Source organism: Parasteatoda tepidariorum, chromosome 9 (assembly GCF_982258835.1).
Source record: "Parasteatoda tepidariorum strain Cologne lab strain chromosome 9, Ptep-v5.0, whole genome shotgun sequence".
Taxonomy (NCBI): Eukaryota; Metazoa; Arthropoda; class Arachnida; order Araneae; family Theridiidae; genus Parasteatoda; species Parasteatoda tepidariorum.
Window position 1 is genome coordinate 24403005 of NC_141763.1, and position 25161 is coordinate 24428165.

Sequence of the window (25161 nt, forward strand, 5' to 3'; positions counted from 1 at the left end):
TTACAATCAAAAAACTGAATTTCTAAACAGTCATATCAATCATTCTTAATCAATTTCATTTTTTAATGCCTTATATCTCCCTGGTTTATTTATTTTATAGAGATTGTCTAAGCCAGAAATTTTTTTTCTCCAACTAATAGGCAATCAAAGACGGGAAAATGATAGTAAGAGACCATATCATTTGACCTCTACCCTCTAATGGTTTCTTACTTCACACTATCTATTGTAAATATGTTCTCTGAATGTAGATATTCGAAATATAGATTGTTTCAGTGATTAAGAGTGTTCCGTATCTCCACAGATGTTTAAGTAACGAGACAGTTACCAAAGATTTTCATTTTTATCTCTTTTGAAGTTACGATTTAGGGGAACAAAAATGATTCAACTGAATTTAGCTTCCTTTGTTTTCGGAATGTTATTTTGTGTTACGGGTAAGTACATCTTTAGTTTCCAACACTTCTAGAGATTTTTTTTATCCCATTGTTATTTGAAACATTATGCATCAATCTGTATTGTTTAAAAGATTCTGGATTTTCCCTGATAATTATGATAAATTAATGACGAGTCACACAAATGTAAAAACAAATCATGATAGTTTGATAACAGAAACGTTTAATATATTTCGCTGATTACTGAACATTAATGCTTTAATACCTCACAATATTTAAATTGGTAATGAAGTGAAGCAGATAAGCAGAATTATTTTAATTTTGTTAGCACTTTAAAATATTTTTTTTGTCATCTAATCATTCACTACTGTTTATTTTAATATTTCTCAAATTATAAATCGATTAATTTAAAATAACTCTATAGAAGTTCTCTGCTTTTGACGAAACATTTTTCCAGTTAAAAATTCAAAATATAATTGGCTGTTGAAGCAAGACTGTTCATTCCTGGGTATTTAAATACCAATAAAATAACATAAAGGGATTGCATCAATATGAGTGTATATAATGTAACGGAATTATTTTTGATTTCATTTTATTTGACACATATATTCCACATATAGTTTTTCTTCGAGTTTAAGATATTTAATCGAAAAGTATCTATCTTGTAGACTTACAAACTTACATTATTCATTTATTAAATATTATTCTCCTATTTTAAGTTCCAGATTTTGCCAGCGTTCGAACGAACCGCCATACAATTATCAAGCTGACGTAATTTTATTCCTTTACTATAGCTGCCTCCGGTGATCAGCTGTAAGTTTTAATTACGTAGAATTTAAATTACTTCTAGATTTTAAATCGTACAGTCAAAAATTAAGACTATATGTAATTGTAAACGTCATTTTGTTCAAGAGACAGCGGGATTAACTTTTTGATCTCTTACATGTTCATTTGCTTTTCATCCATATGAAGCGTTAATTTGTAATTAAAATGGGCCTTTGATTGCTAATCAGTTTTATTAAACTTTTTAAGCCTAGATCAAACTGAAACTAAATGTTTTTTGCTGTAAAAAATTTCTTTCTTTTAATATTTGACGCCTGGTGGCTGAGCGGTAGCGATTCGCACTGACGTGCCACAGGTCCCTGGTTTGATCCTCGGACCGGGCAGGGTTGACTCATCCTTTCAGTGGGTCGATAAATGAGTACCGAGCATGCTTGGGAACTAAACACTGGGGGTTCCGCGTTCGGCTGATCACCTAACCGGAACATCTGCTTCTGCACCCCAGAGCCCAAGGTCAAGAAAACTGAGATGGGCACAGTATATGGGCTGTTGCGCCGCTGAGTTTAGTTTAGTTTAATATTTATACCCAGGATTTCAGGCTTAACTGATTTAGGCCGTAAACATGTAATTTTATTATTTAAGGACTAATATAATATTATATAAAAATATAATATTATATATAAATAAGATATCATACGTAAAAATATAATATTATATATAAATAATATATCATACGTAAAAATATAATATTATATATAAATAATATATCATACGTAAAAATATAATATTATATATAACAATATAATATTATATATGACTATAATTTACGTTTAATGCATCTTGCCGCTGTTAAAGCCCAACAATCAATTTTTCTCGATATTTCATCGTCTTAAATTTTCTAAACATTTTGTAACGTTGCTGTTTACATGACAGTGCAACGTAGTATGCAAGCAGCTCATCGTAGAGAGAGGTAAAAATGATCTAAAAAATATTAACAATGTAATAGAAATCGCCATGCCAATCGATGAAGCTATTCAAAAGCTATTAGAACAATAGCTTTCAATAATGCAATTTCGTATTTCCGGTATTGTGCCCTGTCCAAAAGACGTTGCCCCTCCTCTAACCGGCCAGCAACTCTCCAAGCTTCTAATTCGGTAAAAGGACTTCGCTGCGACATCTCACTCATCAAAATAACGCGCTTATTGATGTGGATCATTTTTTTCCGCCAAATCAAATTCGCTGTAGATAGAGTGTCGTCTTTGGCGTCTAACTCCAAGTTTGCCTACTGTGAAGTTTGAAAAGAAATTTTTTTTTGCTGATAAGACTTACAATATCCTTTAATTGTTTTGAGCACGCAGCGTATTACAGAAAGCTTAATAAACAACATTTTTGAAAAGAGCCATAAGCTAGCAAACATCATCGATGTAAAGTTAAAAATATTTGACAAAACTGAATTGTTGAAAGACTATTTAAGTCAATGGATATCCTCTAAACCAGGGATGGGCAAACTTTTTTTGGCCGAGGGCCGAAAATTGAGAAGAAAAAGTTTGGTGGGCCAAGTAAAAACTTCTAAAATAAAAATTCTAACTTCTAAAATAAAATAAAGTCCATTCATCATTGAACGGATGGCACTCTGAATCAACTTCGCATTTTTTAGTTGCCATTTTGGGGTTGAAAAATTTTACAAATAACTCAAAATAGCAGTAGCCATTTAATACATTTAATAATTTCACCATTATTTGCAATGACGTTATATGTGTGCAATCTTTCCATACGCAGTAATCTTAGAACTTGCGCCAGCCGAAAAATCCGCTCGTTGGAGATAAAAAAAGCGCAGTCTGCCACATGTGAAGTACGATTCACCTGTTTTAGATTCCATATGTCTGTTCCTCGAGAAAGACAAACACTCGTTGGAGCAACTCTACGGCTATTTTATAAAGAACTTCTGCTTTCAAAATTTTACCAATTGAAGTTGTCTGTGCTAACTATTTCCATCGATTTATGTTTTGTAGAGCAAAAATAGAGAAAGTAAAAAGGTCATCAGTTCTTTGTTAAAAAAAGAAAAACAAAAATAGCTTTAAAACAAAGTAGACAAGAAAATGGATGTATATTGTTTATATTCGCCACGGATCGGCAAGTTAAAATTCTATCCACGGGCCGGATAAAACCTTCCGGCGGGCCGTAGTTTGCCCACCCCTGCTTTAAACTAAACCAATGAGAAAATTCTATTTTTTTTTTTAAATTTCTCTGGATGACCTCTCTTTGTAGTTTGTTTATAATTGTACTCATATTTCTTGATGCTAAATGTCGAAGTATTTTAGCTTACGGTATTCCCTCCAGCTGGTATACTGACACACACTCATAGACTTACACACACACATAAATTCTTTGTTTTATTAGATATGTAGGACATCAGAGATGGAAACTTTCTCCAAATAACGAATACATATATTCGAGTGGTATTCTTTTAGCGCATGATTCTTGGTTTATTAAATTCAATTTATAGGACTTTTATTCCCCATTACTTTTAAATAATTCTAAACCTTATAAAACTTTGTTATAATTAATCCGTGTGGAGCTTTCTAAAAAGTCGGCAAAAATAACCAAAAATAATGCAAATTTTAGCTTGTACTTTTTTATCTTTTTTTAGAAAATAGTTTAAAGCATTATTTTATCTTTTATCTATATCTCTGATATAGGTTTATTTATTTATTTAATAAATTTTTAACCACAATTTCTTTAATTAATTTCGAAAATGATATGCATTTATAAAAGTATGTATTAGTTTTTCTCATCGAACTTAAACTAAAGTAACTTAAAGTAAACTAACCAAATTTAAGAATTAGTTTTCAGAGAAATAAAAATAAGAAAAAAGTTTTTCTGAAAACTACTTTTTTTTCTTTCTAAAACCATAATTTAGCTTATTCGATTTATTTTCAACTTACGAATGCACCATAAACTAACTCAAAACTAAACTAGAAACCACTCCAACACCCGTGAATTCAACTGCCTCATATGAAACCTAATTTTAAAATTTTTATTTCTAAACTAATTAAAAAACTTGAGATAATATATTTTTAAACTAATCAGAAATCTTTCTACCGTTAATGTGTGTCGACAGCTGCTAATGAACTAAATTTATTAAGCCAGCGTCACGGTTCTGTCAAAAGAAGATAGATCGCATAGGGTTCCATCGCCGAAAAAAATTAGAAACTGCTGCTCTAAACCAGTAGTTTTCAACCTTTTTTGTTGTGCTGATAACATTTTTTTTTAAAAAAAAGAAAATTTTTTAACACCGAACTATTTAATGCTCCAGTAAAAAATATGATAGCAAATTGACATCGATTATATGGGTATGACGACTACGAATAAATTTATGTTATATACAAATAATGTACACATATGTCAGTAATTGGCAAAAATATACTGCACAAGAATAAAAAGAAATACTATTTCTTTGTAAAGAAAAGAATTTTATATTATTCATTGTGTATTGTGGCTCACGTTCAGGGCTGAAAGCCGCTATATATCAAGACGGAAAAGAGTAAAAATTGGTAACAAATAAATTTTATTTTTTATCTTTTTTCGGGAATAATGAAAATCCATAACTACCAAATGATTTTAAGGTAGACAATTTTTATATTGAATTGCTTCTAGGACAAGAAAAAATGATTTACAGTAAATTGTTTATTGTTGAGAATAGATTAATTCCTCCCGAATGTTAACTAATATTGAAATAGTTTTCCTACCAGTATTTTCTCTTTTCCGTCTCGCTTTCAGGCCTGCTTGCGTTACACAGCGATGCCAACTTGCTCCGTTTGTAAAATACTATTTTCTAGTGGTAGCGAAATTCAAGTTACTTTCAGTTTTAGTATTTTTTCTTTTAGGTGAATTTTTCACCACTAAATATCAAAAATTATAAATATCATATAAAATGCAACGTTAGAGCAACAATATACTGGTTACTTTATTAAAAAGCGGGCGTAACTATCCTTCTGTAACGAATTTTACTATATAATTTGCTACCAATTTATTAAAACTATTCCAGAAAGCGGAGCAGTTGGCATCCCTGGTAACAGTTTCAATACTCATCATAAAAAAACATTAATGGGATTTTTAACACTATTTGTCTTCCTATAAAACGTTTAACAACTGAATTGAAACTGTATCCCACAAGGACTAGTATTACAGCATTGCTGGTATTAATAGCATTAGTAGGAGAGTATTTGTTTTGGTTTAGACACTCAACCAAGCGCCCAAGGCTAAGTACCACGATGGATTAGGAACCGGTGCCTTAGACATTCGTGTTTTTCATTTTAATGTAAAATTTCCATCACTTATAATTTTTAAAAACTATTTTTGAATTATTGGCTATGACAGATGATGAATCAATAAATGAAAAAAGAAGTTAATATTTACGAGATCTAGTTATTAAATGAATAAAAATATTTTGTTTCAAAATATACTGAAGCTCAATTCACTGAAACTCAAATTAACTTCTCTGGAGGTTTTTAAGCATTTCTTCATTAATAATTGTTTTTTGTACAGTCAGAGTTGGATAAATTTTCGAAAAGTCAATTAAGAATATATGTAATAAGTATATGTACACTCAGTGAAAAGTTTGAAAATAAAAATGTATGGAAAACAAAGCAGTGTATATTAAATGAATGTAGATATTTGCAAGATATTGTTAAATGAATTAAAATATATATAACATATTTTTATTCAATCTGTAGAAAATAATTTCATTCAATAATTAAAATCAATATATAGAATTTCATTAAAAATATATTTAACATATTTTAATTTGATATAGAAAAATAATTAATTCAATATATAGAATTTCATTGAAAATCGAGTTGATTACTTAAAATACTTTTAAATTCATCAGCAAGTTTCTTCATAATATTTTTTTAAGAAGAAAAAGGTGTGATTTTATAAAAGTAGAATAAGTGTAACCCACATTTAGAGATTAAAAAAAAACTGCATGGAAAAACAAAGCCGTCAGCATTTACCACGCAGAATAAATCAAATTAAAATTATTAATTTGTGCTAAGATTTTGTAAGAAATGTGCATGTTCTGAATATAAGATGAATACTACATAATGAACATAAGATTAATACTAAAACTAATAACACTACTTAAAGCTTATTCTTTTATTTTCTAGCTTCTCTTAATTCTTGTATAGAAGAGAAAAGAATGTCTGGAGAACTGTCTAGGGCTGATACCGAAAATAATGAAGAATGCATAGATATACAAGTGCCACCAAATCACTTTATACGATTGAATATTTTGGAGCTTAAATTTGACGCTTGGGTAAAATATTACACAATCAAATAAATTTTAAGAGTAAAGCCTCTATCTTTGAAAAAAAATTTTATATTTAAATTTATAATTGACGTACACTTATAACTGGGTCAGTTGATTTTTGTAATTAATATGTAGAGTAAAAAATATAAATAGTTTAAATACAGCATTTAAAATGTTTAAGTAAACTGGTAAGGTGATATGTCCCTTATAATTATAATTTGATACAACGAGAAATATTTTGGCATAATGAATAAAAAATTATTAGATATAACGTGCTATAAACTCCTTTTTTTTGATAAAAGAGAGCTAATATGAAGCAAATAATAACCCTAATATACATTATTCAAAACAATTAAAGTTGATATGAAGTTGTGGGTTTTTGGCAGAAAAATAAATGCGTTTTATTAAACACTTAGGTAAAAAAGGAAGAAAAAAAAGACAATTTGTGCATATGTGAAAAACCTAATAAAAAAGTGGTTTTTCCTTAAAAGAAAATCATTTTTTGTAAGGGGTATGTTTTCCCTGAACTGCCAACAAAGTTGGACAACTTCGAGGCATTGAGTCAATGAGGCTATTAATGAGGGGCTGGGGTATTCTGTCTCACTTTACTTAGAGAGCACTTTCCAGTTTTTGGAGAGTTTGTGGTGGTGGTAGGAGTCCAGAAATTTGTCTGTCTAGAATGTCCCAAACATGCTTGATCTGACTCATGTCCGGTGAACAAGCCAGCCAATCCATTCGTATGATGATTCCTTCTTCCAAAAAGAAATCATTCACCAAGTTAGCACGATGTGGCCTACAATTGCCGTCCATTAACAGGAAGTCATCTCCAATTGCTCCAGCGTAAGGGACTACAACAAGTCTCAGGATTTCATCCCTATAATGACAACCGGTCAGAGATCCGTTTCAAATGATATGGAGATCGGTGCGTTCAACAATGGAGATGGCGGCAGCATAGACCACCACTCCCAAAGCGCCATACCTTACACTTTTGTGTACAAAAACAGGATTTTTTCTAGTGCCACGTTCCCTACAGATGAAAATATGCCTATTATCAGAATGAATAAAAAAACTAGACTTGTCAGAGAAAAGAATATTGCTCCTTTCATTTCTCCAGTTCACGTGCTCTATTTCCCACTCCCTGTGACCGCGACGATACTTTGTTAACTTACACACACCATTGGTCGATGAGCATACAGAATTACAGTGTGAAGGCGGTTTCGGATTGTTGATGTGTGGAAACTGTGGTGCCAGTAGCCGAGCGAAGGTTGTTGAAGAAGAGTGGCATTCATATTTTGGTGTCTTCGAGCTGTTAGCGTTAAATAACGGGCGTTTTTGCACATGTAAGCCATCGTCCTGATTTTCGGTCTGCATTTTCAGGCTCTAAGAAACAGTTCCAGATCCTGAAAATCACACTTTGTAAAACTCAAATGGTTTCTGCTACTTCAGCTCGTGCTTGGCACTTCTCTAACCAGCATACATTTCTCCACGATTTTGATTCGATTATATGATTTCGTTGAAATATTGCACTCATCGAAACAAGCCGATAACTAAACGTCAATTCTTTTTTTTTTCCATTTCGTCTTACATTAAGTTGAAAGCCAAATCAAATTCGGTGCCGTAGAAGTATCGTCTTCGACGCCAAACTCAAAATTTGCATACTGCATTTGTGACTCTCTTCTTCCATTTTATGCAAAAAAAGCTTATATCGTTATTTTATTCAAGACTTACAATATGAGCAGCGATGTTTCAGAAGAAAGAGCGTTCGCGTTCCAATGAGGTGAACCGGGTTCGAATCCCAGCGATGGCTAGTCGATACGATTTCCGCATCCGGCTTTCACCGACCGCAATGCTGACGTGAAATGCCCTTCATGCGGTAGGCGGATCATGGGTTAGAATTCCTTTGCCGTAAGGCTAACCGTGGGGGGTTCTCGTAGTCTTCCTCTCCATGTAACGAAAATGCGGGTTAGTTCCATCAAAAAAGTCCTAAACGAAGGCCAATTTCTCCCAATACTTGATCCAGGAGTTTCCTTGTCTTCTGAATTGGGTTCAAAAATACAAGGCTACGTACTTGATTATTAGTAGTCTTAAACCCAAAATTGGGTCGACTTTTCGATGACGGTTATTAAAAAAAGACTTGCAATGTCCTTTAATTTGTTAGGGTAGTGTATTAAAGAAAACAAAGAAATCTGTGGGGCGAGGCCTCTTTAGCCGAGTGGTATTTCTCGCCGCGTATCATCTATATCAGGGAGGTAGAGAGTTCGAATCCCGAGGCAACTTCATAAGTGTCTTTGTACTGTCCTTCTCAGAATTAAACTTTCTTTATTTTACTTGACAAAGGCTTCTAAAAGCCGTGTCTATGTATTTGAGTAGACAAGCCTGCATGTATGTGCACATATGAAAAAAGAATATCATATGCGTTGAAATAAAAACAATGGGCAGTTCTAAATCAATGAGTGAGAAATTTTATGCTGAAAATGCTTCTCTTGGACAATAAAATTAAAATTTTCGAACGATTTTTCAGTAATGAGAGCTGAAATTTCATCTTTCACCCACTGTTCAAATTTGAAGGTAGGTAGGTATTTTGTTTTATTATCGTCGCTTTATATCTGCTCAATTGTCTATTGTCGACGACTGGAAAACAACCCAAAGGCATGACATCACAATTGTGATCTTTTGCCGAGGGGATGGCTTAACTGCTTTGTTAGCCAGACAAGTTGCGCGTGATGTCTAGCACTTTACGGTAGAACAGTTTAACCGTAAACTTCACGTGCCGGGACCGATACGCAGTACCCACGGTCCCTACGCAGGCTGATCAAAGTGGTCCCCCACCCACTTAAAGACCTCAGCTATTAATGATTGACTTCGGTGTTCTACTGGTAACCGCGTCTTTGCAATCAGTCCACTGCGGGACCTCAAATTTTAAGACTATCACAAACGGTTCTGGAGTCACACTCACACACATAATAGAGCAATACATAACCTTTTCTGAATACAGGAGAGCATGTTTTCTGAAACTACGGATAATCCTTAGTAGTTGAAGGGTGTGTTTTGGTTAGATAGATTGTAAATATTCCTCTTAAAAATGATTTTTAAATAATTACTTTTAAGGATATGTGTTTTCTTAATTCATGTTCATGCTAAATATTTTACAACTATCTTTCCTTTTTAGGATTGCAAATACAACAAGCTAGAAATCACTATTAAAGATTCTGCCGATAATTATACTTTCTGTCCGAGAGAAAAAAATCAAAATTCTATCATTGCTGTCAATGACGTTCGTGTTTATTTTTTCGCAGTATATAGAAATACGAACTACAAACTGATATTCACTATTAGTAAGTTGTAGTTTTTTGTGCCTTATTTATATTTAAAAAAAGACATAAAATAAAGATAACAATTTGAAACTGTTTGAACGTTTTATGGAAATAATAGCCACATTTGCGTTAAAATGACATAAATATTCAAGATTCTATTACATAGGGTTTGAAATTTTCTCACACCAGATCGGCATTTACGATCAAATATTTAAAACTACTGAATAATTTTCATCTTTAAAAAAAAATGTAGTTTGACTAATTGATGTTCGCTTAAACATCGCGACTAATTTATGCGAAGCATGAAAGTAAATGTTTTTAAGTTGTTTTTCTTCTATTAAGAAGAAAAACTGCTTAGTCATTATCTTATTAAATTATTGATATTTGGAAACATTAAAACCTTTAGGCAACCTTATTTAGATTTTTTAAATTATTATTGCATAAAAATATCTTTCCATTTTTCTAAATTTTGCTAGTTATCTATTAACTTAGATCTAACTTAAGTAGCTCATAAACTTTCTACTAGTTTTATGCTTTGCTTTTCCACACTTTCTTTCTAATATGTTTTAAAAACGTATCAGGAACGAAAATTTTCATGAACGCAAACTAGTGGTAGCCAAAACTTTCATGTATGCTAATATCTTACTTTAATATTATACATGCCCTTTGCTGTTGTATAATCTTTAAAAAAAATTTTTTTTAAATATAATAAATTATACTCATTATTATTAATAATAATCATTCTTTTTATCGGACAACTTCTTCAAACTCAAAACCGTTTTGACCTCCAACCGAATTCCAGTTCTAATAAGAAAACGTTTTATGGTATCTATCTAAATGCTTTTTTGTCTTTGTTCGATCAAAAAAATTGAAATCTTACTTTTTTTCAGAAAATAAACAAAATTCGAAAGTTTATGTAAAAGTAGCTTTTATCGCTTAACTTTCGTGGTGAAATCTTCTAATAAGCAGGGAAAATTAATGTGAATTCTGCTTTAATTTTTTATTGTTTATCACTTTATAAACTATTTTGAAAAAAATGCAGTAATTGGCATCCTTGTTCTAAAAGTGCAGACCTGTTTCTTATAATTAGAAAGTATTAAATTACGAGAATTCTATTCTTTGACATATACGTCATGCTGCGCGTGATGTATATGTCACGCACAACAGGAGAATATAGAAAATAAATACATATAAATAAAACAAAATAAAACATTAGCTAGTTTCAGTGTCATAATGAAAAACATTCTTCAGTGTTGAAATTCGAAGTGAAAGAGAGAAACACGGAGTTGTAGAAGAAATAACAAACAAGTTACATCAAGGAGAAACTTGGGGTTTCCCAATGGATTTAGGAGAACTAGCAAATGTGATGGGAATACCCGGAAAGCCCCAGTTGATGATAGAAATAGATATACAACGAAAATTAATTTTAAAATTTATAGAAATAATTTTTAATCTGGAGTTTTATAAAGTCGTCACATCGGTCATCTGTCCGTGTCTTTGAAAAACGCTCTTAAACAAATATGAGGTACATATATGATGTTTTAAGGCCTTGATATTTGACTTTTCAAGGGTGTAGTTAGACCTGATTTTAAGATAACAACGCTTGGCCATAATAGTGCTATTTTGGTGGGAGACTTTATAGAAAGGCAAGATAAATAAGCCACCCATATCACTAGATCTCAATCCTAACACAGATGCCCTTAAAAGTGCAATTTCCCCTTAGTTAATCAACCGGAGCTTAATAATAATGATTTATGTGTGTGCTCTTTTAGTTCTTTTTTTAATAAAGTTATTGTGATTTTGGTGAGTTATTGTGATTTTCACTAGTTTTCGCCTTCTGGTCAGAGAGCGGCTCACGCATGGTAGTGGCTTGCCTCACCGCTGTCGGCCCTTCTTGTCCTATGGTCAGCAGCCGATTTGGTGCTTCCGCCTCCGGGGTTCGGTCGGGTCTTCTGATCTCCTCTGCTTGTCGACGCAATTATGGTGCATTTAATCTTGCTTGACTCGGGGCTTCCCTTGTGTCCACAAATTGCTTGGTCCCTCGTCCTGGTCGTGGTTGCTTTCGTGACAGCGAGACATCAAACTCGTGCGTATGGGCCATATGGGCCTGGGTCGCTTAAATCAAATTCTATGGTAAATGTTTCATTCCTTTCGACTCAGATACTTTTTACACATGATCTTGAGTACGTTTAATGATTGCTTAATAGTTTTTATGTTTGCATTATATTGAATGTCATTGTATCTGTTTTTAATATATATGTCTTTAGATATTTGTATAAAAAAACAATTCATTAAAAGTTTGAAATTGAAAATTTCCCATTAATATTCAGATGAGAGTTTCAAAATTTGACGAATTATAGTTGAATTCATTTGTCACTAATGAGGTTATCGAAATCCGTAATCTACCAAGTGAAATTTATATCTGTATAATTCAACATTCTGTTCCTTTACATAAATTTGGTAAAAGAACATTCTATTTTGTTCATTTTACAGGAGGTATTGAATGCTTACGTAACTGCACTTTTCAATGTTCTAACCATTCTTGCATCCATATGAATGCAGTATGTGATGGAGTGAAAGATTGTGAAAATGGGGCTGATGAAGTTGGATGCGGTAAGTAGTTCTTAACTTTTGCGCACTATATTTGTTCTAAAAATAATAATTTTTTGTGTAAGTTCCGGTTTTGCACAGTCCTTCGAAAAGTTGAAAATTGATGTTAATACTCAATTAATTTAAAATTTAATTACTTTCACTTTAAATTTAAAATTTTTATAACGTGAACGTGTTAAGGGAGTTAGGAAGCGTGCTGAAAACAGGTAAAGAGTAGGCTAAATTTGGTCTTATGCATTGCAAGTGGATAGATCTCTTGTTCTTTAAATTGAGGAGGGAATATTGATTTAGAATTGGTTAGAATGAATATGTGGTCGTACAGGCTCCAGACGTGAATAATGTTAAATATAAGTTATAGTAGTAGTTACGATTGAATAATTAAAGAGATAATAAATAAATAAAAGTGAATTGAATTTCTACAACTTTTTTGCATTTTTAGTCGCCTGTGACATTCCTGTACGTTGTATACAATAGTTTCTTAAGATTTTTTTAATATTATTTACCTATCTCACTGACTGTTGCGAGCATGATGAATGGGCAAAGGCAATTCTAGGCTCAAAGCTCCAATCTCAATTCGACCAGTGTTTTTTGAAGAATTTGAAAGAAAGAGTTGATTTATGCACCAGTTGATGCCAACTACTCAGCTTTCTGCAAAAGTTTCAATAAATTGGTAGCGAGTTAAATCGTAAAATTTGTTGAATGATGATATTTACGCCCACTCTTTAAAAGTGTCACCACTAGATAACTGTAATAAATATACATTTCATTTGATTCTTTGATATGTAATGGCGAAAAAATTTCTAGATATGGAAAGTACAGCTAAACACTAACTTAAATTTCGTTACCACTAGGAAATATTTTCAAAGAGGAGCATGATGATAGCCCTGATATTTGTACTCTCCAACATTAAAGGTTTTGTCAAAATTATTTTTTATTGTAGTAGAGAACCTGAGGAAAAATTTTAAAAAACCCAAGGAGTTGATTTTTACTAAGCTATAAACACAAAGGCATTTAATCTGACCTTCGATAGGTCATTTTAACATTTAATAGTGGTGGAAATACTTTTTTTAAATCAAATTTATTAAAATATTATCTTTACTGCCACTAGAAAAGATTTCTGAAACGATGGAAATTCTGTATAAGTTGGATATGCTTATAGAGTTACCTAGTCGTCCGCTAACCTCATTATTTTCACATTATTGCATCGTAACTTGATGGTGGATGGAACAAAAATGCTCAGCTTTATATACAGTCTTAGCCTAGGGATACGCTTATGCATAAACTATAGTTCAAATTTTAAGAAGGCACAACAGCCTTCTTAAATTTACTGGGTGTTAAAGCTTTCAATGTGTTCTAGAGCATGTACGAAGTGTGTGAATTTCAGAGTTACGTAAAAAAGTTAAATACTGTCACTATCTCAATCGTTTTATATACATTAAATTATAAACAATAGTTTTTATTATAATGTTTGACTATATTTCTATTAATTTACTTGCTATAACAATGTTTGTATATCTATGCGTAGTATTTAATTTGTGTTGTCTTACAGATGCAGGTATATTAAACGTTGATGGTGTCACGGAGGCGCGTACTAAGGAAATAGCATGGATAAAAAGCAAAGGTTCTTCTTTTTGGGGATGGCATGAAAATACTCCACGAGTTCTATTTTCTCTCTTCTTATCAGGAGGAGCCAAATTTGACGGGACAATCTGTGAAGACGAATTAATGGCGAAACAAACAGAGCTTACGACTTCCATTTCTCTGCTCAAGTAATAGTCAAATAATTTATTTTAAAAAACATATAATCCAAACTGTAAATAATGAATCTATTTTCAAATTGATAACAATGAAACAATGATTAAAAAGAAATTATAAAATAATTTCTATATAAATAAAAGTATACATTCCTACTACCGCCTGTTCTTAACGCTGGTTTTGGCTCTACAATTTCATGACCAACGGCATGAATGTGGCAATGTTATCAACACTGCCCAAAGGTCACAATTACTTCCAAAATAAGCCTTCACAAGGGATCGCACGTCTAATGTACACAATGACTGTTCATTTCCTGAATCACTTAGCGTTTGCGGTTGTTTTTTATCAAACAATGCTTAATATTTCTCCAGTGAAGGAATACACACACCCCACTGAATAGACATTCCATAGATATTTTTAAAAAAAATAAGATTTTAAAAGTTTTTACTTAGATTGATTGGTAACAGTAGCTTACTACCTAACAATAAGAAGCATTTAATAATGCATTGGGTTACCTGGTAATATAGTCTTCTCTGGAAAAATTTTTGAATTTGTTAGTATTTGTGTAACACCTTTTTTCTCTGATAAAATTATAAGGTCAGTGTTTGTAGTTATACGTTTAAAGTGCAATTAATTGCATGTAATAGTTTTATTTTTCTCACAGTAAAAAAAAATCAAAATATGTTCATTGAAGTTACGTTTCATTTATTTTAAGCATCATGGCATAAGCAAGCACTGAGATTAGGCGGTGTTTATTAATTGGATTACTAAACGATGAAAAACCAATGAATAAGCAAGTGATTAAATGATGGAACAGTTAATGAAAACAAAAGAAATATTTTACCTTTCTTGTACCTTAAGTCAGATTATTCATCAAAATTCTGTTAAAAATACAGAAAAAAAGACTTCTAACCAGTAAAGGAACAAGCACGTTCCTTCACTGGGAATAATTTTCCCATTGAATGAACAGTATGTGTGAAATATGATTTTGCATGACTCTAAGATGATTAGTAGTTCTGCGATATAGAGGACACCTAAAATAGATTCATTTCGAAATGCTAATTTAATTTATGAAAATAATTATAATAAGAATTTATCTTTATTAATATAGTGATTAATTACATTATACGTTAGACAACTTAAAAAACTATGTTTACTAATCGGAAACTAAATAAGTATAATAATCAAAATTTATATAGCACGTTTCTTTGCTGTCTTTTGTGCCAATAATTAGCTAAATTATTATCCTAATGCAGTTTTTAATGGCATGACGAAAACGGGTAGGAAAATTCCATATGAACACAATCATCCAGAGGGGAAATGGGTGGAGCTTTTCTTAAGACTACATCCACTAATAACTCAACACAATGCGAAGATAATTTCAAAAGGCAAAACTGCCCTTACAGAGATTAATATTCGAGAGTGGTTTAAAGTACTTTAGAGGAATCTTGAGGAGGAATGTAGCCCTGGCATCCTTTACAAAGTGAGCACATCTACAATGCAAATGAAACAGGAGAATACTGCTCTTAAATGGGAAAAATCTTTGGCCCTAAAAATTATTAAGGTTTATATTCTATAGTTCCTAGGAAAGAAAAAGAAAGAACAACAGTTTTGGCTAACATTTCAGCTAATGGAAAAAAAGTACCTCCATTGGTAGTTTCTCCTTGCTGAAGAATTCCTTGAGGTATTATAGAATCTGTTCCTCCTATATATTTATTGGAAAAAGTGATTCATGAAGTGTATTGATGACTGCAGCAACTTTTTTACGAATATATTACAAATGCTACTGCCCATGTCTAATTGAAAATGCTATCAAATTTCCTATTTTGCTTCTTCTGGATGGGCATAAATCTCATATCAATAAGAAACTGAGCAAGGTTTGTTCATGAAAACAAATTCTCTGGTTTAGCTTTCTACCGATTTCTACTAATGTACTCTAGCCTTGTGATGTAGGAACGGATTTCGAGCTTAGAAATCTTCAAGGAAATCTGCCGTCAAATCTTGAAAACAAAAGAGACATGTAGAGGGAAGTGTAAAACAATATATGGAAGGAATTATAAACACATTTTTAAATTAGCTTTTAAGGCATTATCTGATGAAGTTAAAATTTAAGATGATTTTAAGAAATGTGGTCTTTTTTCCTTTAGATGTTGAAAACGTTGACTTTAACAAATGCATGCAATACAAAAAGTTAATAAGCAAGAAAGCTGATCAACAAAACTCATACTACGAGAGTAACGAAGAACAGTTTTTTCAAAAACTTGAGAATGCAATCTGTCAAGATGTACTGCAAATTTTTAAAGAAACATTGACAAAAGAGTCTAATCTTTCAAATGTCCAATAGCCTGTGATTTTCTCAAAATGGAAGAATTTATTGCAAAAAGAATATTTGATTAAGTCAAACTTTGACACTGAAGCTGAAACAATTAGCATTGATAATGAATATATCTTGAAAACTCATTTTGATATAAGTTCTTGAGGCATTGTTAGTTGCAAAACCAATTGATTCTAAAAGTCATAAAATGGTAAGTCCTGCTGAAGACCAACTAGACATGAGAGATGAAGATGAACTTTCCTCAGACTTCGAAACTCTTTTCTCCCATCTATTATCCAGTGAGGAATTCTAGAAATGGTACTGGTAAATCAGGAGAAATTTCGAAGATACATTTACATTGGCCAAATATCGGGAAAAAAGAGGAAGGCCAAATCAAAAGAAAAATAAATAAATTACATTTTGTTTTAATTTTAGAAAAATGGTGAAAATATAAAGAGACTGAAAGAACTGGAAAAAAGTTAAAGAAAGAAAATATGACGAAGAGAAAAAAAATACTTAAAATGATTAAAAAAAGCTTAAAAGTAAGAAGAAAAATAGTAAACAAAAAATGATAAAATAATAACAATAATAAAAACATAATCGGATTACACAATGATAAACATTCATGAATTAGAATCGTCGTGACTTAAAGAAAGTAAAACTTTCCACGTTAACCGTGGTTATATGTTATAATTCCAAGAAAAGTCTTGTTTTTAGATATTCGTATGGCCTATAAATTCCTAAGCAGCATCAAATATTCTCAAAATTAAGTGTTCTGGAAATTTCGACAGGAAAATTTTGTGTCTATTCATTGATAAAAATTGCTCCTTCACTTGGTAATCTCACTACTTCTTATTTAAACCACCAAAAGCTTAAAACAATATTATGTAAGTTTCCGAAATTTGTTTTACATAATTTGCAGTTAATAACAAATATGTTGACACTGTCATTTAACTAATGTTACAAATTTTGAATTTTTCATGATTTTTTTAAAAGACAAGTTAAGCTTAAGTGATCCATCACTGGTTAGTTTAATCTATATGACAAAAAAATAATCATAGTGGTTACAGGAACGAGATTTGGCATCCCACTGCAGCCTGATATTTCACGGCTTTCTCTTCGTGCAAAGTAAATGTAAGAACTTTTGAAACTTATAACCTTCACGAAGGTGAGTAACGGAAACTGTAGAGGTAATTTCATTTTGATATTAAACTTTTATTGAAGGATCTAAATTAGTCACGATTCTAAAATTAGTCACGATTTTTTTTCTCTGACAATACTAGAGATAGTTATAAATAGGAAACGTCAGTGAAAGTTCATTTATTTACTTTATGTCTTACTAATATAAACCTGAACCATTAATCCAGATTCGATTCTTTTATTTTTGGTAAAATATAATTCTCTAAGTTAATTCAAAGGTATTAAATATGTTGCTACAAAATAAATTGAACCGTAAGAGCCTTCATGAAACGAAAACATGTCATGTATATTCCAAAGCAAATCAAACTTTCAACGGAATAAAAATTAGTGAACACCGCCATTTTCTAAGTGTCAAATCATTTTCAGATGTGATATTTTATAATTAAATTTAAAGTTTAAATATTATTTATTTTCACGGGTAATGAATTTTCTAAGATTTTGCAAAAAATTCAATACTTGAGTGACAAAAATACATTGTTTTTAAACTTCTAATATTGTTTTTTAAACTTCTAACATTGATACCTAACATTGTTTATAAAACTTCTTGAATTAAAAGTAAAGTTGTTTAGCTATTTTCTACTTTTATTTGTTTACAAACAATACATATGTCACATTAAAATAATAATAATAATTCAATTTTTCAGGAATTCTCTTTCAGCAGAACAACTAAGCATGTTCATAAACAGCTTATTGGTGACGTGTCACAATCCTCGTCAGTTCTATGGACAGAACCTGATAAAGCGTTTAAAAGAGCAAGTTCAGTCTACAACTAACTTCACGCATCCAATAGCATATTTAACTCTCTGCAATGCTAAAGAACCATGGCCGCTTAAAGCATCTACAGATATTAACAAAATACTAAGCACCGATGCTGACTATCCTTTTGTTAGAGGTAACTGGGCATTCATGTTCCTCAATTATAAGTTTGTACTATAAAATAACATGCAAAATTTTTTTTTGCATTTAGAGAAGTAATTTATCTTACTTAAATCGGGTGCGGTGTTTGCAAATTTGAATTTAGTTTAGTTTCTAAAGCTTCAATTTTTTATCAAAAAGATATTTTTAGATGAGTTAATTTTTTTTCTGAATGTGGAAGTTTATAGGCTTATATTCATTTGTCTGCTCCTTTAAAAATAACACTTAAGACCATAAAAAAAACATGACCTTAATTTACTCCAACATAAGCTGAAATGCATTACCACCATCTCCCTACCATGCCTTATGTAGAAGAGAAGTGGGAACACAGTTATTCTCTTGAGTGAATTTTTAAAAAAAATCTTGATTGGGAATATAATGTTAAATTGCAGAAAAACTCTAACTTACAGAGAGGAACTAAAATCAGCTTTGAAATCAGCAACGCGAAAATATCTAAGATTCGTTCAAAAATCTCATGCAACCGAAAAAAAGTTTTTCCCCATTGTAATTTATATTAAAATTTAGTCTGTTCATTTAAGATTTTATAGTGTACCATTGTTTGAAAAATCCTTTAATTGTTGCAATAAATTAATAATAAAAATATATCAGTAGTTTTAAATATTTTTTAAAATATTGGGTTGTCTAACTTGACTCTTGCTGAAAATTGTCTCACTTGTACCATTAAACGAGCAAAATGCACAAAAAAAAAATTTGAAATAAATTTTTTTATCTTAAAAATAGCTCTTAGTTTAAAACGCTTTGTATAAACGTGCGAAATATGTTTATCGATTGCTGTTCCTTGGTACAGATTATAATTTTATTTTAAAAGAGAGAGTCAGTGTGGGAATGGGGCTGTAATAGACACATGAAATAATTGTGTTATTAACACTCAAAAATTCTCGGAAAATTTTTTCAGATTGGCAAAGTTGCGTTTCATTGTCTAATGAAGTTACAAGGCTTAAACACTGCATTGCTAAGTAGAAAGTAAAACAAACAAGTTTTTTTATAATCGAAATTTATAATCAAAATCTAATTTTTGTTTTGTTAGCAACTGGTAAACTATTTCTATTCACCATTTTTAACAATAGGAGATATTACGCGAGTAGTACTTATAACAACAGTTAAATATGCAACACTGGCTTTGATTACAGTTGGGTGGTGATTTCCTTTTTGCCCTCGGAAATGGAACAGAACCCCCTTTTTTAGTAAAAGAAAGAGGCATTCGGTCTGATTATAAATTTGCTATTACAAATTCAATAGCTATTCTGAGCTGCGTTACGTTTTCACTACATTGCATTGTTATGAGTACATCAATTAATCGAAACTAAATTTTATTCCACAGATTATCAAGCATTTGCTGTAATGGCAGTTTCGTGTTATGAGAACCAAACGAAATTGCTGAATCAAGTAGAATATAGCAGTTTAAGAACCAATTATGAAAACGTCATTAAACTTTTCAAGGAGTCTCAACTTTCTGATGGAAGTTTTGGAAATCTACATACAACTTCATTAATAACCCAGGTACAAATTTTTGCATTTATAATGTCAAAACAATGTTTTAGAAAGCTAAAATCTTTATTTCAAAACAGGGATAGACTGTAATTACAGCGATAAACTGCAACAGTGGCGTACGCAGAATTTTTTCAAGGGGGGTGTTTATAATTTTCTAAAACTACTAATAGAAATTCGAATCTGTAATAAAGCACTATTATTTCCCTAATTTAGACAGCTAGACAATTTTGGCTTTTTATTTAGACAACATTGTTTAGTTAAATTTTGATTTCATTTTTTAAATTTAAGAACATAATGTAATATCTTCTAAAAAAAAGTCCAATGTCATATGGGTGGGAAGTAACACTTTGAGGGCCACTTTCACATTCATCAGATTTTGTTATGCTAGAAACGTTTTCTTCAACGGAAGTATCACATTTCTGTACAACAGAAAAACTTACATTGGTACTAGATGTTGTCACCCCAATAATTTCAGGTCGTGGTTTTTTCTCAAAATAATTATTATATATATATATATATATATATATATATATATATATATATATATATATATATATATATATATATATATATATATATATATATATATATTTATATATAATATATATATATATATTATATATATTATATATAAATAATATATATATATATATATATATATATATATATATATATATATATATATATATTTATATATAATATATATATATATATTATATATATATATATATATATATATATATATTTATATATAATATATATATATATATTATATATAAATAATAATATATATATATATATTGGCAGAAATATCAGCTATGCTACGATCTCAAAGTTTCGAGCTGGAATGAATAACTTCAACGAGAACAGTATCTCCAATGGTATTGTTACTGATTTCTTCACTAGTCGAAACAGTGGCGACGATGGGTTCGGCGGGATTGAATGAACTTTTTGTTAAGACAAAACAAAGCAGATTTAGCGACAAGCTCCGAAAGACAAGCGGCAGAGATAACTCTTAGTCTGACTAAATAACTCCACTGTACTCCGTTCCCCCTTTTATATAATTTTTCACCGCATCTCCAGAATTATCGAATTGTCTCAAAGACGACAAAACGTCTAGGATTCCAGAATCATCGCGTAAAGACCTCACGAATGACAGCCAGTCTCGAAAACTATACTGGAAGAACAGAAAGAAACCAGTTTGTGACAGTATCACGTGAATTTGGTTTCAAAAGTACAACCCTATTATAGTAAATGTTTTTACAGTATTCTGAGAAATACCGTGAGAAAAAAAAGTAGGCATATGACAGATTAAAATATTTAGCCTTAAAAAATAATAGCTCAAGTAATTTCTACTAAAAGTTTTATTTTTGCCATTTTGTCTGAGCTCAAGGGGGGTGTTTAAACCCCTCCCTTGCGTACGCCACTGAACTGCAATAATAAACGGAATTAAACTCTGAAAGCCAAAGATCTGAGGAAAATAGATTGTGCAATGCCGTAATAGAAGGGGACAATTAAAATAATTGTAAATTTTCCATACAAATTGTTTTTATTTTAAACCCTTTCCAGAACAGCGAATAATTTTTTTCTTAGGACAACTAAAATTTGCAGATATTTCGCTAGTTCAGTTTTTTTATAAATTGTTTAACAAAACTTAACTGCTCGTTCGTTCGTTGTAGTGGAACTGGGCGTCTGAGGCCTTACGGCCCTTTTCCCATAAGACTTAACTGCCTAGTCCTAGTGTTTTGATTTTATTGGGCACCCTATCCCATTTATCTGGAATTTTAACACTGTTTTGGTTGAGCAGTGAAGTGAGCAGGAAGTGGAGTTGCTTTTATGAATGTTTCAAGCACTTTGCTTGAATAACTAAAAATGAATCAAAAAATAAAATGAGCAGCTTGCTCTATAGTTGCGTTTGTTTGATTTCGAGTTGTTCAGAATTGTATCAGCATGAGGAAACGTTATTTTCAGAAAGGTTGATGAAATTGTTTGTTTTGATAGTTATGATATGAGGCGTTGGAGGTGAAATGTGCAGCTACTAGTCTGTAATTTTTATCTTTGATGTAATTTTCAAATTTAAAGATTTCATTAAAATTTGCTGTTTTCATTCTATCGCATTATCGAAAAAATCTGCGTTTAGCTTGTATATATGCTGTGATAGAGTTGGTATTTTGAGGTCTGTATGTATATTAGTATTCCGGATGAACCATCTTGTTTTGGCTTAATTTCTTCAGTAGATGGTGAGGTATAGGTAAGTATTGGGATCATTAATGAAGACTTAACTGCAGCATAGTGGCGAATCATATAAGCCTTCGAATTATTTAAAAGTAGTGGTGAATGCAAAACTAATAAATCAAATTTTTAAACTAAGAATCACACATTAAAAATCTAACCACTCGAAAATATTTATCCGCTGTCCAGAGCAAGTTGGCATCTCTGCAAATTGTGTAACAGTTGAAAGGTCATAACACTTTTTATTTTATTTCACTTTGCTTACATAAAAATAGTGGTTTTATATTTATGTTTAATTGAAGGGAATATTTTTTTTCTTTAACTATCATTTTATTTTCAAAAAATTTTTGTAACATATGGATTCAAAGTTGATCCTAGATAGTTATATCATCTATACACTATTGTAGGCGTGGATGTTTTTATTTTATTCCGTATAAATATTATTAATGAAGCAATTGAATTACCACTGTTTACTTTCATAAAAACGGAAACAATTCTCAAAATAGGACTATGGATAAGGGACCAGTTTCCTATAATAAGTTATTTTAAACCTCTAGCACTCAGGGTTTTCGTTTCAGGAGTGTTTAATGTTTTGTCAATTCTTTCAATATTAGATATGTCAGAAAAACAAAATATATTTGTCCATTGTATTATATTAAAGATATAAAACTTCTAAAGAACATTTACAAACAAGGATTTTAGACGTGACAAGCAGTCGAAAACTAAAATTAAAATTGAGGAAAAATATTCTTCCTCAATTTTTAAAAAACCAGTTTTTTTCTTCTCAACTGATTTTGTTTTAACATTATAGCTGCTATGGTAAGGTTAAAAAAGCAACTCCATTGCTTGCTTACCTCATTGCTCAACCAAAACTGTTCAAAAATTCCAGATGAATGGGATAGGGGCCGCTTCGCGGCCCAGGTGCCCAATAAAATCTAAACACTAGGACTAGGTAAGGTTAAAGAGCTTTAATTATTCTAATAGGTATTTTCGATTTTTCCCCCACGTGTTTTTAACATCAAAAAAGCTCCGACAATTTCGGTTGAAAAGGACTTGACGATATTATTAAAGAACTAATAACTTAGTGTTAAAGAATAATTTTGTGTTAGAATAATTTAGAATAGTTAAATGTTAGAAGCGTTCTTTTCTTTCAAAAACATACAATGTAAATAAACGAAAAAGAAAAGAAACAACAATTTAGCACTAACTTACTACATAGTACTAACATAACCTTGCCAACTACCTTTTAACACTAAAAAATTAGATATTAAAAATGAAAAATTACACATAATCATATTTTTAGGTTTAATTGGGTTCTTATTCATTTTTATATATACTTGTAAGATACAGTTGAAAGCATTTTAATGAAAAAAAGAACATTCAAAAAGTTCTTCATGTAATGAATAAAAATATTGTAATTTCAAAAAGGGATAAATCAACTTACAAGTGAAATGTATAAAGTCCTCCTTTAAAAAATTTTTCTGTTTAAATAAGTCACTTTATTTTAAGATTTTTGGCTTCAAAATTCCAGCATTAAATGTCTTCCACTAAAATAACAAGGAGAAGCGATAGGTTGAAAATACTCTGATAAATTCAATCACTCACTATCCCCACAATCACGTGGTTTCATTATGAGAACCAAAATTTTCATGATGTGCGTGCTAATAATCAAAGAAATGTGATTTTTCAAAACTTATGACGCAACTTATATGTGATTTTTACCTTTTCACATGCTTGAAACGCAAGGATACATTCTTAGGGCTTGGAGTATTAAATTCATTCCCAACTTTCTCAAATTTTGAGTTTTTCTTTTTTAAACTATTCATTAGCGTTGTTTCCAGTTAGGTATTCATTGCAAATTTATGGAATTTCCTAATAACAGACAGCCCAATACTCAGAAACATCTAACTATCTCCATAGAAAGCACTATGTTTTTCATCAAAAACACTCTTTAAAACGCTCTCCTTAAAAAAAATGTGGCATGTCATTATATTTTTCCAAGTTCTTCAACTACCTAGACTGTTAACACACATTTTAATACCAATTTAGGCTTTAATATCAAGAGGTCAAGAATATGAAAAGGGCTGGAAATTCTATGCAACTGTTCAGTATCTATTAGAGCAATTGTCTTCTCCTCACGATGTTGTCTCTAGTTCCCTAACTCTTCCTGTTCTCAATGCGAAAAGTATAAGTGACATCTCAAAGGTTGATTGCACTTTAAATCCTAGAAGAAATGGATATGGTAATATTTTTAATTCATAATCTCTTTTTTCCCCAATCTAATCAGTCACTATTAGATTACCGAAAAAGTGTCTTCTGCATTAAAAATATGTAAACATAGATCAACCAAATAGTTTAAATTACTCAGACTCAAAAACTTAATCCTTTGCACTCCGTGTTTTTGCAATGGTGTAAGAAACCACTAAAGGCTTACAATACAAAACTTTACCTGCCAACTTTTACGTTCTTCCAAGACGCTTTTATCCAGTGGTAGCAAAATAAAATTTTCACTGTATGTAGATTTTTCATTTATATAGATAGTGCAGAGAATGAAAGAACATCCCTGCCTTGCCCGGGATTTGAATCCAGAACGTTTCTGACACAGGACGGTCGGCGCATGCCTAAAATATCTAACTGTAAGTAGAATTTTCATTTATATTCAGCCCAATATTAAGAACATTGAAGTCTTGTGAATGATCATAAGTATGTTTGAATAAAACATAACGGTAGTTTTAATCATTGTGAAACAAATTTATTATTACAACTCTAATTTGAACGTATAAATGTGGCTAAAAGATTAATTGTAAAATTAAATCTTCCGGAAGAATT

The 25161-nt window shown here is 31.1% G+C and overlaps 1 protein-coding gene across 2 annotated transcripts in view; it reads left to right on the forward strand.

The window, feature by feature from the left end:
• Positions 1 to 251: 251 nt before the first annotated feature.
• LOC139424772 (uncharacterized protein CG3556-like) overlaps positions 252 to 25161 on the forward strand; it is a 39713-nt gene continuing 14803 nt past the window's right edge. Inside the window, exons 1-9 of one of the 2 annotated variants that reach the window (XM_043051522.3) lie at positions 275 to 431; positions 6338 to 6486; positions 9650 to 9815; positions 12288 to 12407; positions 13954 to 14173; positions 18318 to 18565; positions 19931 to 20109; positions 24382 to 24574; positions 24870 to 24968. In XM_043051522.3, the coding sequence (XP_042907456.2) occupies positions 377 to 431; positions 6338 to 6486; positions 9650 to 9815; positions 12288 to 12407; positions 13954 to 14173; positions 18318 to 18565; positions 19931 to 20109; positions 24382 to 24574; positions 24870 to 24968 (1429 nt within the window). In that variant the 5' untranslated portion in view covers positions 275 to 376. Of the gene's footprint in view, positions 432 to 6337; positions 6487 to 9649; positions 9816 to 12287; positions 12408 to 13953; positions 14174 to 18317; positions 18566 to 19930; positions 20110 to 24381; positions 24575 to 24869; positions 24969 to 25161 lie in introns of both variants that reach the window. The other variant, XM_043051528.3, reaches the window with a different exon arrangement.